This window comes from Phocoena sinus, chromosome 4, assembly GCF_008692025.1.
Source record: "Phocoena sinus isolate mPhoSin1 chromosome 4, mPhoSin1.pri, whole genome shotgun sequence".
Taxonomy (NCBI): domain Eukaryota; kingdom Metazoa; phylum Chordata; class Mammalia; order Artiodactyla; family Phocoenidae; genus Phocoena; species Phocoena sinus.
The window spans coordinates 6,666,699-6,682,467 of record NC_045766.1 but is presented as its reverse complement, the minus strand read 5'-3'; the positions used below and the strand labels follow the sequence as shown (position 1 = coordinate 6,682,467).

The 15,769-nt window shown below is 39.4% G+C and overlaps 1 protein-coding gene across 1 annotated transcript in view; it reads right to left on the bottom strand.

Annotated features, from left to right (window-relative positions):
- The window catches only part of EFHB (EF-hand domain family member B), a 58,361-nt gene that overhangs the window by 14,083 nt on the left and 28,509 nt on the right, over window positions 1-15,769 (bottom strand). The window contains exons 6-9 of the mRNA XM_032631176.1: window positions 13,172-13,301; window positions 6,199-6,282; window positions 5,542-5,609; window positions 1,172-1,326 (exon numbers count right to left, since the gene is read on the bottom strand). Coding sequence (XP_032487067.1) covers window positions 1,172-1,326; window positions 5,542-5,609; window positions 6,199-6,282; window positions 13,172-13,301 — 437 coding nt within the window. The remainder of the gene's footprint in view (window positions 1-1,171; window positions 1,327-5,541; window positions 5,610-6,198; window positions 6,283-13,171; window positions 13,302-15,769) is intronic.

Here is a 15,769-nt window from a genome sequence, read left to right as displayed (position 1 = left end):
AAAAACAGTGAGGAAGTCAGGGCAAAGAGAAAATAAAGTTGGACTAAAATAAGATGAAACCTGAAATAAAAAGAGTGCACAAATGTATACTATAAGATCACATTCACAAACTAGATGTGTTTCTCTGTATTGGCTCTAAGCTTCCTGGCAGCCAAGTCAAAAAGGTATGCACTATTGGTCCAAAGCCATGCTGTACATGAAGCAAAAACAAACCAGATACTTAGACAATGCACAGTTATGTGCTTTAGAAAGACTGGGTTTCCTTATAAAGAGGATGCGTATGACAAAAATAAATAACAGCCGCGTGGGCGTACTAATAAAAAATGTGCCACGTTTCACAAACTTTTTGTGTAGTAGCGTTCCTTAGTGCAAGCCTAAGGCACTGTGCAGCTTGGTAAATCCTGTAATGGCCTAAAATGATGTCAGGTAATTATGCAGCCCTGGGTTGATCTGACTTGATCAAAGAATAAAATTTAGAGGAGCTTGAAAACTGAGTGATCTTACTCTCAAAACTGAAACCACACCTGGTGCCCAGGGGAGAGCGTTCTAAGCTTGACTTGGACCAGACTGACAGTACCGTGTGTACACATTCAGAATGAGGCAGAGACTGTCCATCCCCCAGGCTCCCAGCACACTCCAGTTTAATGATCTGCAACAGTGGTTCTCAAACCTCAACCTGCATCAGAATCACTGAAAAGCTTGTTAAAACACAATTGCTAGACCCCAACCCCAAGTTCCTAATTCAGGAGGTCTGGGGTGGGCCTTAGGACATGCATCTCTAGCATGTTCCCAAGTGATACTGATGATGGTGAAAGAACCACATTTTGACAACGCAGGTCTACTCCAGCAAACATTTTCTGTCAAGGGGCAAAAAGTAGGTATCATAGGTTTTGCAAGCCATTCAGTCTCTGCATGTGTAGTTGCAAAAGCAGCTGTGGACAATACTTAAAACAAATGGGCATGCATACGACCCAGCAATCCCACTCCTGAGCATATATCCAAAGAAAACTCTAATTCAAAGAGATACATGCACCCCAATTTTTTTAAAATATAGGCATGTAAAACTATTTACAAAAACAGGTGGTGGACTGGACTTGATCCTGATCTACACCAGCCTGCTAGGACCTGTAAGCCCATGCATAGACCAAAAAAGCTTCACTTTACTACTGGCCTTGTCATAGTGTCTGAAGGCTGCCAGCAAAGTGTCAAAGTTTTGGTAGTTAACTTTCTTTAAGTGATGTCGCACTGCTGCAACCAGGGCTCTCTGTCTGTCCTTGCCTCGGAGATATTCTCCCGGAAGTCTTCTGTGGATGAGATCACCAGCTCCTATTGAAGAGAGGGGGAAAAAAAGTCTTTTATCTGAATTTAAAGCCTGTCACAATTATTCCCACACTAACTAAAACAGAGAGAGATCTAGCAGCTTCTGTGAATGAAAAAACCTAACTCCAATACTATTATGCATCATGACAGAAAATTCTTTTTATAAAAAAAAAGTACAGGGGCTTCCCTGGTGGCGCAGTGGTTGAGAGTCCGCCTGCCGATGCGCGGGACACGGGTTCGTGCCCCAGTCCGGGAAGATCCCACATGCCGCGGTGCGGCTGGGCCCGTGAGCCATGGCCGCTGGGCCTGCGCGTCCGGAGCCTGTGCTCCGCAACGGGAGAGACCACAACAGTGAGAGCCCTGCGTACCACAAAAAAAAAAAAAAAAAAGTACAAATTGATAAAAATGAATACTTCTGCTTTATGCGACTTCTTTGCTCAATGAAAAAAATCTGAAAAAATGAATTTTATGGGGGAATCATGAGCCCCCTCAGCTGTCATATCCTTTCCTAAGACAACAAAGTCCTTGCCTGACACCCTGTTAGCAGACATTTGTCTACAAGGCTGAGGATCTGAAAGCTGGGGCTGATTCCACATGGGGGTCACTCTGTGTGCCTCAAGGTTGACTAAACATCTAGGAAACCTTGTAAAAACTGGACACAAGTTCCCTACTCCTTCCTAATGTGAGTTTCCAGTCTGCCTTCAGTCTGCACACCAAGTCCCCATTTCTGTGCTGCTTCCCCTACACTATTACCAGCACAGAAGACCTCCATTCACAGTCCATTAAGTGAGTCCTGACCCACAACCCCGAGTAATAACCCCTCCAATCCACCTGCTGCCATTGCCAGACCCAGCCCTTGCTTCTACTTTTCTTTCATGACTTAAAGGAACTTTCCTGAATTATGACACAAAGAAAGTACAAACACACTACCTCTAAACCCCATTGCTTGGATATTAATGGTGACACAGATCAGACCAGAGTTGACCATGTTGCTTCAGATGTGACGGCTTGGTGGATGTCACCAGAAGAAACCTTCTGCCTCTGTTCTTTTTCCCCTGGCCTGTACCCCTCCCTTCCTGCTTTCTTGCGACAGGGTCATGCTGACAGTTGGCTGTGATATCCTGGGTAGGTTAATTTAAATTTCAACATTGATGGATGCAGCTACAGAGGATCATACTAAGTGAAGTATGTCAGAAGGAGAAAGACAAATCCCATATGATATCACTTATATGTGGAATTTCAAATGGGACACAAATGAACCTATCTATGAAACAGAAACAGAATCACAAACATAGAGAACAGACTGGTGGTTGACAAGGGGGTAAGGGGTTGGGGGAGGGAAGGATTGGGAGTTTGGGGTTAGCAGATGCAAGCTGTTATATATAGAATGGATAAACAACAAAGTCCTACTATATAGCACAGGGCAGTATATTCAACAGCCTATGATAAACCATAAAGGAGAATAATTTTTTAATGGATATGTATGTATAACTTTGCTGTACCGCAGAAATTAACACATTGTAAATCAACTGTACTTCAATTTTTAAAAATTGAAAAAAAAATAAATTGCAACACTGGTTGCAGTTCAAGGCAACTAATATTCACACCTACTTTGTACAAGGCCCTATATTATTAGGCTCTGTCAAGGGTCTTTTTTAATAGGTGCTCATAGCACCTCTAAGTTTATTATAAAATCAGGAGTTAATCCTGCATATTCTGACAAAAGCCTTCTTTCTAAGGGTAGACCCTAAGTATGGGTGAAAAGCCCACAACCAGTGCTAGTTCCAGGAACTGGCCAAGTGCCTCAGAACAAGATCATCTGAAACGGGGTCAGCTATTATCAGACCATCCTAACGTAGGCAAAACCCAAGTATGGCTCTGCGAGAGGAAATCAAAGTGATTAGGGGTGATTTTTGACACATAAGTGTGGCTTCCTTTCCTCTTCCACATTTCTTCCCCTGATGTCAACCCTCTGGGGGGCTGCTCTGTATAAGGACCTCCCCCCACTCCGGCTCTTCCACAAGATGGCTCTTGGTTGAGTTTTTTTTTTATCTTCAGAGGCCTTCACTCTCCATTAACATCCAAAAATAACCATTCGAATGGTTGTATCTCCAACTCTACCTGGTTTTCCCACCACAACCCTACCAGGTATGACTACCTAGTGGATGAGAGGTACGCTGATACCCTCTTCTGGCCTGGCCCTGAGAGAATATTTATGAAGCTCATGTCAAATCACTGACAACTACTCAAGAGCCACCTCTGAAGAGCTGAAATCAGGAGTACAAGCTGTGGCCCTAAGAGAGAGACCCATGACCTTGCTACCACGCCAGGGACATCAGAAAAGCCACGCCTGCTCCTCAGTTGCACCCTGCCTGCTACCAATTCTCATGATGCACTACTGCCTATGATTTTCCTCCACATCGCCTCTGCCCTGGTGCATTCTGGGAGCCGGATTCTCCTCCACATCACATCTGCCCTGGTGCATTCTGGGAGCCGGATTCTCCTCCACATCGCCTCTGCCCTGGTGCATTCTGGGAGCCGGATTCTCCTCCACATTGCCTCTGTCCTGGTGCATTCTGGGAGCTGGACACAGCCCTTGCACTCTTCCTGGAAGCATCGTAACATAACCAACAACCCCAGGCCTGAGGGATGAGGCATTCTTTGTGCAGTTGCCTTTCTTTCCCTAAGTAAGGGTAAGGGAGCAATCCAGGCCCAGTAAAGAAACCAATACGTTCTCGGAAGCAGGCAGACCCTGAAGCTTTCCACGGAATAGATGCTGCTAGTTAACCCCAACAGTAGTCACAAAAGGCCACTGGGGTTAATCTGTGTCCATCCATGAGCTCCAGGAAAAGTCTAGAGAGGGCTGACAGTCCCCTTACACAGTTACGCTGTACGGTGCCAAGGCCAATACTGACACATTTTTTAAACTATTAATGTCAGTGTCCTTCCTTTTCACTTTATAGCTCTATCTTATCATTCAACTTTTAAGGGTAATGTAGCTCAACTATTAGGAAATTTGTCAATGTTGCCTAATTGTCAACATGATAAACTATGTGTTAGATACATCGATTCATGCTATGGATACCGGGGAAAATAATGTACTGTGCGCTAGACCCCAAGAATCCAACAGACAGCAAGATGGGGCGCCAACCAGCATGAACCTGCCCTCAAGTAGGCAGCTGAGCACGATTATCTACTTGTATTTCAGGCTAACTGATGGATTTCCTAAATCATCCCTTACCCACTTCTAGAGGTATGAAGAGCCTCTAAGATGGGCAGGCATCCATTAAACATGTAACAGTTGATCTAAAAACAGAACCAAAATATAATCTCCTAATATGGTGATTCATGGTGGTCTGAAACACCATGTTGCAGAAGCTCAGTAAATATGTATTTTATTTGTCAGTGAGTGGACTTTAACACATTTTTAGTAGCAGTTCTTAAAGTTTAGCATACATGAGAATATATGAGCATGGGTCCCAGGAACCTGTATATTTAATAAATTCTCTGGGTGATTTTAATGCAGGTAGACTGCAGACTGTATTTTGAAAACCAGTAAAATACAGCCCAATCCTGATAAGCTTTGGCAGAGTTTTCCCTTTGGAAGTCTGCTGTTTAGATCCCTTAGCACTAAAAACAAAATCCTGGGAATTTTCTTCTGCCACTTTGTAGGTTGATTAATTGATTGGCTGGTGGGCAGAGTGGTTCTTAAGTATGTGGTTGTAGAGTATAGTGCTTTCTGGAACTTGAATGTCCCTACAGTTCATCTGGGTATGTCGCAGTTCCTGATTCAGTAGGTCTGGGGTGGAGCCTGAGATTCTGCATTTCTAAGAACCTTGCAGGGACCACCAACACCGCCCGTCTGCAACCACATTTTGAGTAACAAGGGCCTAGTACAATCTTGGAATTCATTAAAAAGCTGCCTCACTTCACTTTGGCTTGTTTAATACAGGCCTTATTTATTTTCTAAATAAAATTCTGAGCCTTAAATACACTTAAGGAATTCATTACAAGGGCTTTAAACTGTTCCTATTTCAAATATAATATGAAAATTTTGTTTCTTTCTTGTGCTACAAATTGTTCTCTTTAATGTTAATGTAATATTTTAAGCCATTAAAATTAGAAGCTATGAGAGAAGGAGATGGTGAACTTAACTGCATGATTTGGGGGGTGGGGGGGATTTTGTTGTTTGTTTTTTAAGAAGAAAGTTTGTATATTTACCATACTCCTCAGGACGGAGACAAGCCCCAAATGTGTGGTCTGGGGGAACATTCATTGTTTCTGCAATGCTATTAAAGAAAACAAATATTTTAGTGAAAATTCCCACCACATGGCATCCCTGGAATTTAAAATATGTTTGCCATATGTTTTTAATCGCCTATATTTTCTCCTATAACCAAACTATGAGAATCAAACAGAAGTTCTCCAACAGATCTTTTCCCTAATCTCCCACTCGCATTAGCAATGGCTGAATGCTTTCACTGGCTTTCAGTGAAAAAGTCCAGACTGAAAAAGAAAAAACAGAACATACTCAAAGCAGAATTATGGAAGTACATATATATACATGGGGGGGGGCGGGGACAGGGAAGAGAGAGGAAAATATAATGCAATAAGTTAAATTTCTGAGATCTCAGAAATAAAGCTTTACACAAAATTCTTCCACCCTGTTCTCCAAAGGCCCTGTCCATTTTGGAGACTCAGTACTTTCCTGGAACCCCAAGCGCTATAGAGGCTAATAAGAGTTCCCTGATTAACACAAAAGGATGATCCTTATTTAATTGATAGAACCTAATAAAACACAAACCAAAATTTACCACAAGAGTAGTTTGTAAATTTGATCCAAAAACATTTTCAATTCTAAGTTAATCATGAACTTACGGATCTAAAATTCTTCCAAGTTTATGTTGAAATTTTTCTTTGAAATCATCAACTCTCTTGGATACAACCTTAGCTCCTCTTTTCCTATAAAATTAGAAAATTGTCAGGTATCTGTATTACCTAAAGTATTCTTGGCTACCAAATATACATATGGTGAGGAATACCATAGTATCATTTGGGCCATCACAAAATAAATCCAGTTTCAAAAGAAATTATATGCTAAAAAGAAAGCTTTATGTGTTCATTCTTCTATCATGTATATTCTATTATAAAGATAAGTTTATAATAGAATATAAAATTTTGATTAAAGAATAAGACAAGCAAACAAAATTTTTTTCAGTAAACAAAAAGAGTTAATATCATTCTTAAAAGTGTAACTCCTAAAACTGCTAACGGAAAAGTAAGCATAAAAGAAATAAATAAACAAAGGATATAAACAAATAACTCAAATCTAGTAAGCAAATATATGGAGAAATTATAATACTCTCCAGTAATAAAAGAAATATAAGATAAAAGAACAACAAAGTACCACTTTTTAATAGTACATAAGTAAATATATATATATATATATATATATATATATATACACACACACATATATATAGAGAGAGAGAGAGACAGAGAAAAAGAATATCTAACATTGGCAAAAAGTATTGTAAAACACTTGTAGATTGCTAGTGCAAATTGCTATAATCCTTTTGGAAATAATTTGGTAACATGATTCAAAAAGCATAAAAATGTTCATCCTCTTTTATCCACATCTGAAAACCAATCATAAGGAGATAATCCACATAATTAAGTGTGAAAAGAAGTTACATTTATAAAACTGCTTGTAGCCTCACTGTCTACGATGGGGAAAAAAAAAAAAAGAAAAGAATCTAAATGTTCAGTCCTGGAGGGTGATTATGTTGTATTAACAAGAACACACTTTGTGCGCATTCAAAATGTTGGTTATTTAGAATACACAGCAATATAAAATTATTTTATGTTAAGTGAAAAACCAGGATATAAAATGTTATTGCACTCTGATTAAAGCTATGCAAAAATCAACACAGGAAGCCACACTAGAAAGAAATAGAGTAAAAAGATAATAAAGGTTGAATTAAGGTGACAGGATTATGGGTGATTTTATTTTGCCAATTTTCTGTAATATAATTTCATTACTTCTATCACTGTGATTAAATGACTAAGAATTTCTTTTGAGAACTGCAAAATTACAACACTGCTATTTAATAACATTAAAATTAATAAATTATTGTTTTGCTAAGACTAAAAACAATGAACATTAAACTCTTAGATTCCATTTGCTTTTAAAACTATTTCCTGTACTGGAGAAATATGGAGTTGAATAAATTTCTGGAGAAGAGTGACACTCTGTGGAGAAACAAAAGATGAAATATAAAGTAATTCATCTTTTATTTCTTCATTTACCTCCCATTAGTTCAAAAAGGGAGAAAAAGAACAATATGGGTAAAGTCAGAATAAATCAGAGGCAGTTTAAGGACTGTAATTTGAACAAATAAAGTTGACAATCTAAAGCCAGCTCCAAGGACTTCCCTGGTGGCACAGTGGTTAAGAATCCCCCTGCCAATACAGGGGACACAGGTTCGAGCCCTGGTCCAGGAAGATCCCACATGCCGCAGAGCAACTAAGCCCACACGCCACAACTACTGAGCCTACGCTCTAGAGCTCGAGAGCCACAACTACGGAGCCCGGAAGCCCACGCGCCTAGAGCCCAAGCTCCGCAACAAAGAGAAACCACTTCAATGAGAAGCCCGCGCACCGCAACAAAGAGTAGCCCCTGCTGGCCGCAGCTAGAGAAAGCCCACATGCAGCAACGAAGACCCAACGCGGCCAAAAATAAAAAATAAATAAATAAAACCAGCTCTAAGGGGCATGATTAGGAACATGCCTGGATGGTAAAGGTAAGGATTCTAAGTCATGGAGCCTATGCTTCTCAGCCTAAAAGTGCCTGGGTTATGTTTCTGGGAGAATCGGGAAGTATTTCTGAGCAGACAAGTATGTCAGAGTATCAATAACTGTAACATCATTACACACCTCACAGTATTCACTAACCAACTCAGAGTAAAGTCTCTGTGTGCCAATCAATTTTTTCATTCAGACACATACACCCACACACACACACACCCCATTTCAACATTCTGATTCTTCAGACCAAAGGTCATAAACAGAATATAGATAGAGGTAGTTTTATGGAGGAAATATATTCCTTAAAAGTGTATATCCCTAATAACTCTCAAAAGTTAAGAGTGAACCAAATTTATGTTAAAATAGTGCATATCAGGGGCTTCCCTGGTGGCGCAGTGGTTGAGAGTCCGCCTGCCGATGCAGGGGACACGGGTTCGTGCCCCGGTCTGGGAAGATCCCACATGCCGCGGAGCGGCTGGGCCCGTGAGCCATGGCCGCTGAGCCTGCGCGTCCGGAGCCTGTCCTCCGCAACGGGAGAGGCCACAACAGTGAGAGGCCCGCGTAACGCATAAAAAAAAAAAAAAAAAAAAAAAAAAAAATAGTGCATATCAAAGTGAGATGTAAACAAAACAGAAAGAGACTCATAGACATAGAAGACAAACAATGGTTACCAAAGGGGAAGGTGGGGGAAGGATAAATTAGGAGTTTGGGATGAACAGTTACACACTACTATATATAAAATAAGTAACCAATATATGTAACAGGAATATAGTTCCATGTGCTATACAGTAGTCCCTGTATAGCACAGGGAACTATACTGCATATCTTATAATAACTTAGAATGGAAAAGAACCCGAAAAAGATTAAATTAATATATACGTGAATAAATAAATCACTTTGTCGTACACCTGAAACACCTGAAACTAACACAACATTGTAAATCAACTATTCTTCAATTTAAAAATAAAGACAAAAAAAGAAGAAAATAGGAACAAAAAAAAAAAGAGATGTAAACGAATATACTTCACTCCAAGTTTATAATAGAAATCACACTGAAGAATGAAGTAGTGAGTCCTTTTTGAAATACAACAAATCAAGGGAATAAAGAATCTATCATTTCAGCAATAATTTTCCAACTAAGTTCGAAATACAGAAAGTGATCAAATAAAACAGTGTTCCATAAATGATGTTTCCTTGTGGGTAGAGACAAGTTTGGTGGGAAATGCATCCTGCATATGGCCTGCTTTTATAAATTCAGTGTGGTTTTTTATGACTATCCCTAATGTGCTTGTTAATGACCCAAAAGCTCTACTCTTAGGACCTCTTTAAGGACCACCTTGTGAATATGTTTATTTCATATCTTTAAGAAATGGATAGTAGGTTTAATATTTCTAACCTTTCAGAAGTGGATAAACCGTATTTGTCACCTTCTTTTAAGTATCAATTTCTATGTTATATTTAATTATAAATATCTAGTGAAATACTCAAATCATTTCTTCATGTTTTCCTTTATGTATGTTTTAATAACTTTAATAGTGATAAATTCATGAATATTTGTTTTATAAGCTCTTCTTCTATACCCTAAAGCAAAACTATCTCATACGGGTTTAGGATAATATTGAAAGAATTTCTTCTGTGTTTGTGTTTTAACATTATTGTTTTCAATAATTCAAGTATCAGAAACTCATATAATAAGGGAGTGGGAGAAGAATGGAAATCAAAATTTCAGGCCTGTGATCACAGAATCCACTGTCTATACCCCTGGTGCAGTGGTTAAAGACAGCCCCTGGAGACACACTGCCAGGGTTGCATCCCTACCCCTAGTATTTCTCAGTCGCACGATCTTGGGCAAATGATTTCACTTCTCTGTACTTCAGTTTCTTCATCAGTAAAATGGAAAGGCTAAAATTCTAGTACACCTGAAGTATAGTTGAATTACAGTGTTGTTAGTTTGCTGTATAGCAAAGTGACTCAGTTATGCATGTATATACATTCTTTCTCATATTCTTTTCCATGATGGTTTATCACAGGATGTTGAATATAGTTCCCTGTGCTGTACAGTAGGACCTTGTTGTTTATCCATTCTGTATATACCAGTTTGCATCTGCTAATCCTAAACTCCCAATCCTACCCTCTCCCACCCTCTCGCCCCCTTGGCAACCACCAGTCTATTCTCTGTGTCCCTGATTTTGTTTCTGTTTCATAGATAGGTTCAGTGAATAAACTTTTCCATACCCCCCTGAAAAAAATTATAGTACACCTACCTCACAGAGGTGTTGGTAGTATTAAATTAATCATATATAAAGTACTAAGCATTTGGCCTCTATAACTGAGAGCTGTTATTTCAGCGACCAGACAGGCAAATGAGCGAGGCAGGTGAGTGCCTGTGGGAATGTGCAAACTCTGTGTGCACCCTGGGGGCCTATGGAAACTTGGAGGGCCAGTGTATCCTTTAAAGAGGACAGAGGGTGTAAAAAATGGTACAAATGAACTTATTTACAAAACAGAAATGATGTCACAGATGTAGAAAACAAACTTATGGTTACCAAGGGGGAATGGGGGGGGGGCGGGATAAATTGGAAGATTGGGATTGACTTATACACACTACTGTATATAAAATAGATAAACAACAAGGACCTACTGTAGAGCACAGGGAACTCTACGCAATACCCTGTACTGACCTATATGAGAAAAGGATGTAAAAAAGACTGGATAGATGTACATGTATGACTGGTTCACTTTGCTGTACAGCAGAAAGTAATGCAACATTGTATTTGTTCTGTTTTGTTTTGTTTTGTTTTTGTTTTTGGCCACACTGTGCAGTCATGTGGGAATCTCAGTTCCCTGACCAGGGATCGAACCCGCAACCCCTGCAGTGGAAGCTCAGAGTGGATGGCCAGGGAAGTCCCAACACATTGTAAATCAACTATACTCCAATAAAAATTAATTTTTAAAAAGTTACAAACTAAAAAAATAAAGAGGGCAGAGAGCAAAGCAAATCCACTCTCACCATTAATGTATAGAAATGCAAGCCCAGTATATTCGTTTCCTGTGGGTGCTAGACACATTACCATGAACTTGTGGCTTAAAACAGTAGAAATGTATTCTCTCACAGTTCTAGAGACCAGAAGTCTGAGATCAAGGTGACAGCAAGGCTGCATTCCCTCCAAAGGCTCTAGGGGATAATCTGTTCATTGCTTCTTCCAACATCTGGAGGCTGTTGGCTTTTTTTTGGTCTTCCTTAGCTTGCTGTCACATCATTCCAGCCTCCTCCATCTTCACATCACCTTCTTCTCCTCTGAATGTCTTCTGCTTTTCTGTCTCAAACCTCCCTCTGCCTTTCCCTTATGAGGACACTTGTCATTGGATTTAGGGTCCACCCAGATCATCCAGAATGATCTCTTCATCTCAAGATCTTTAGCTTAATTGCATTTACAAAGACCCTTTTCCCATATAATATAACCTTCATAGGTTTTGGGAATTAGAACATGGACCTCTTTGGGGGCCACCATTCAACCCAGTACCTCAGTATTTTCAATCTTCTGATTTTTTTTTTTTAACATCTTTATTGGGGTATAATTGCTTTACAATGGTGTGTTAGTTTCTGATTTATAACAAAGTGAATCAGCTATACATATACATGTGCTCCCATGTGTCTTCCCTCTTGCGTCTCCCTCCCTCCCACTCTCCCCCTCCCACCCCTCCAGGCTGTCCCAAAGCCCCGAGCTAATATCCCTGTGCCTTGCGGCTGCTTCCCCCTAGCTATCTACCTTACTACGTTTGTTAGTGTGTATATGTCCATGACTCTCTCTCGCCCTGTCAAAACTCACCCTTCCCCCTCCCCATATCCTCAAGTCCGTTCTCCAGTAGGTCTGCGCCTCTATTCCTGTCTTATCCCTAGGTTCTTCATGACATTTTTTCCCCTTAAATTCCATATATATGTGTTAGCATACGGTATTTGTCTTTGTCTTTCTGACTTACTTCACTCTGTATGACAGACTCTAGGTCTATCCATCTCATTACAAATATCTCAATTTCATTTCTTTTTAAGGCTGAGTAATATTCCATTGTGTATATGTGCCACATCTTCTTTATCCATTCGTCCGATGATGGGCGCTTAGGTTCTTTCCATCTCCGGGCTATTGTAAATAGAGCTGCAATGAACATTTTGGTACATGACTCTTTTTGAATTTTGGTTTTCTCAGGGTATATGCCCAGTAGTGGGATTGCTGGGTCATATGGTAATTCTATTTGTAGTTTTTTAAGGAACCTCCATACTGTTCTCCATAGTGGCTGAACCAATTCACATTCCTGATTTTTTAAACATAGTAGGAAATATAGGTTTTTATTTTGTTTGTTGGCTTAGATATAAAATATAAGACAGGGAATGAAAAACTAAGGAAACTTATTTTAATTTCTTAGGAAAGTAGTCAAAATGTAGAATGCAGGTGTAAAAAGGTCACAGTTTGTGAGAGTTAAGTCAGATGCTTAGGTGCCCAAATAACTATTAAAGAAAGCTGAATGATAAATGACAGGTCAATTATATGTGACATGATTGCCTTTGTTGAGACTTGAAACCCCACTATCTTTAAGAAACATAGTAGGGTTGATCCCATAGATTAAAAACATTCAGGTATGTCTTCCAATCTGCTGGAAAGACATGAAATTACTTTAGAATCACAAACACACACACAGGGAATTCCATGGCAGTCCAGTGGTTAGGAGTCTGCACTTCCATTGCAGGGGGCCTAGGCTCTATACCTGCTGGAAGAACTAAGATCCTGCAAGCCACGTGGTCAAAAACAAACAAACAAAAAAATCAAACAGAAAAAAACCCAACAACAACAACAAAAAGACAGTATCATGGTCATCTCTGGGGGAACTGGACAGTTTAGAAGACATATCACTGTGTATCTTTTTCTATTATTTTTATGTTTGAACCATGTCACTGCATTACCTCTTCAAAAAATAAACGTAATAAACTTTCAAGTCCATATGCCATATATCTAACACTTGTTCCAAGACACAACATACTTAAACTTACATTTGTAGTTCGTGAAGCCAATGTAAAGTTTTTGCCATGTTTCGTCCATCATTAAAATGTGGTGTTGGGATCCCATACAAGTTAAATCTATGAAAACTTGATGGATTATACTTTCGGTGCTTTGCTTCTCCTAAGAAAAGAAAAGGGAAGACTTCTGACTTAAGCAACACAACTTTGTGCAAGAAGCATGTGATGTTCTCACTGACAATGAAAATGAAAGTGGGAAAAAGAATGGAACTGTCACAGCGCAGGAAACTGCACACATTTGGCTACAGATGACAGACGCATTCTCCCATGTGAGCTGGGAGACTGGTGGAACAAGCGTTCCTTGTGTTAATATTTGGAAAGTAAGTAGAAAAATGATGTAGGAGAAAGACATATAACTGATGAAAAATTCAGGGCCCATCAATGTTAAAGAAATCCTTAAGATCAGGGGAGGTACTGCAAGGCTTTGTGACCCCAGCGGTGCTTTAAGCTATGCTAAGATTTGAGAGATTGGTGTTTTATACTTGCTCTCACTGAGATTTGCGTTACAACCTTCACATTTCGTTATAATCACTTATCTCATATTAGAGACATTCAAAGCGTGATAGAGGGCTGAGAACCCAACAGGGAGGCCTTTATTTTTAAGATCTAGTACTGTACCATGATGTGGTATTAGTTTTCTATTTGTAGTTAAGAAAGTAAGACTGAAACTAGAGATCAGCTAAAAGGTTATAAAATGATGGAGAAAAGATATTCAGCCTCACCAGTAACTCAAATAATGTAAGCAAAAACAATAGCGCACAGTCATAATTCGACTCTCAGTTAAGCAAAAATAAAGAAGATTGGCAAAGCTCGCCATTGGGGAAGATGCAGGGAAATGGAAATTCTCATACACTGTGCCTGTGAGGGCAAACTGGGGCAGCTATTCAGGTGGAGAGTTTGGCTTTAAGAGTGAAATTTTCAGATGCTCAGAAATGTAGCAATGTATCCTATGGAAACAAATCACATTCACAAAGATATATAAACAATACATTTTTGTAATCCTGAAAAATACAATATTGATAACTGACCTGAAAAGACAACCAAGAAATTTCATATGTGGGGGGGGGGGGGGGGCGGGAAGAAAAAGGGAAAAAAAAAAGTGTGTACAGTAGGATGCAAAACACACACATACACTCATATATGAATGAGCAAAGAAAAGCATATATGAAAGTATCACCTATGGCAGACTGGGAATTGTGGGAGATTTTCTTTGCATTTCATATACTTCTATACAACCTGAATTTTATAAAAGAAAATATGTATTACTTTAGTAATAATTTAAATTAAGTGTATTTAAAAGAGGTTGTTATTGTTATTGAATGATGTCCTTGACATACTATTTCAAGTAAATGCATATAGCAGTTTCTCCAAAAGCATGAAGATTATTGTCACATTTAACTGAAGACAGCTCCGTGGATGGGGGTTAGAAAGATGTTTGATGTATCAAATGTAGTTATCTCTGGCTAATGGGATTTCAAGGTTACATTTACTTTTTCTTCATTTTTCCATGATATTTACATTCTCTACAATTATATTTTTATAATAAAAAATAGTGCTTTCATTAAAGGGAAAAAGTAAAAAATAAATATTTAAAGGATTGGATTCTATTCCTTTTCAAGAGACTAGTGAGACTTTTGTAAAAATCAGCAAATGAAAGTAATTTCAGTCATGTGATAGTCCATTAGAGTCTTCTAAATATTAAAAAAAAAAAATTGGACTGGGAGTTTGGGACTAGCAGATGCAAACTACCATATATAGAATGGATAAACAGCAAGGTCCTAGTGTAGAGCACAGGGAACTATATTCAATATCCTGTAATAAACCATAATGGAAAAGAATGCACATATGTATAACTGAATCACTTTGCTGTACACCAGAAACTAACACAACATTGTAAATCAACTATACTCCAATATAGATAAATAATTTTAAAACTACACTCATTTTCCTCCAAATTTTCCTCCAAATGCTAAATGCATGTAAAGGGTGTCTATATACATATTCATTGAAATAGTTCTTTCTTAAAACAATTAAATGGCATTGGATTAGATTGTGCTATCGATGCTAAACTTTTCTAAAAATGAATAAAATATTTTCACAAGAGAGGAATGGAGGGAAGGAGGAATAAAGAAAAGAAAGACTAGAAGGAGGAAAAGAAGAAAGGGAGGGGACTTCCCTGGTGGCGCAGTGGTTAAGAATCCGCCTGCCAGTGCAGGAGACACGGGTTCCGGCCCTGGTCCAGGAAGATGCCACAGAGCAGCTAAGCCCGTGTGCCACAACTACCGAGCCTACGCTCTAGAGCCCGCGAGCCACAACCACTGAGCCTGCGTGCCACAACTACTGAAGCCCACGCGCCTAGAGCCCGTGCTGCACAACAAGAGAAGCCCCCGCAATGAGAAGCCCACGCACTGCAACGAAGAGTAGCCCCCGCTCACCACCACTAAAGGAAGCCCACGCGCAGCAACAAAGACCCAACTCAGCCAAAAATAAATAAAATAAAATAAATTTATATTAAAGAAGAAGAAAGGGAGGGACAGAGCCAGGGACGCGGCGGCGGAGGAGACACGGAGA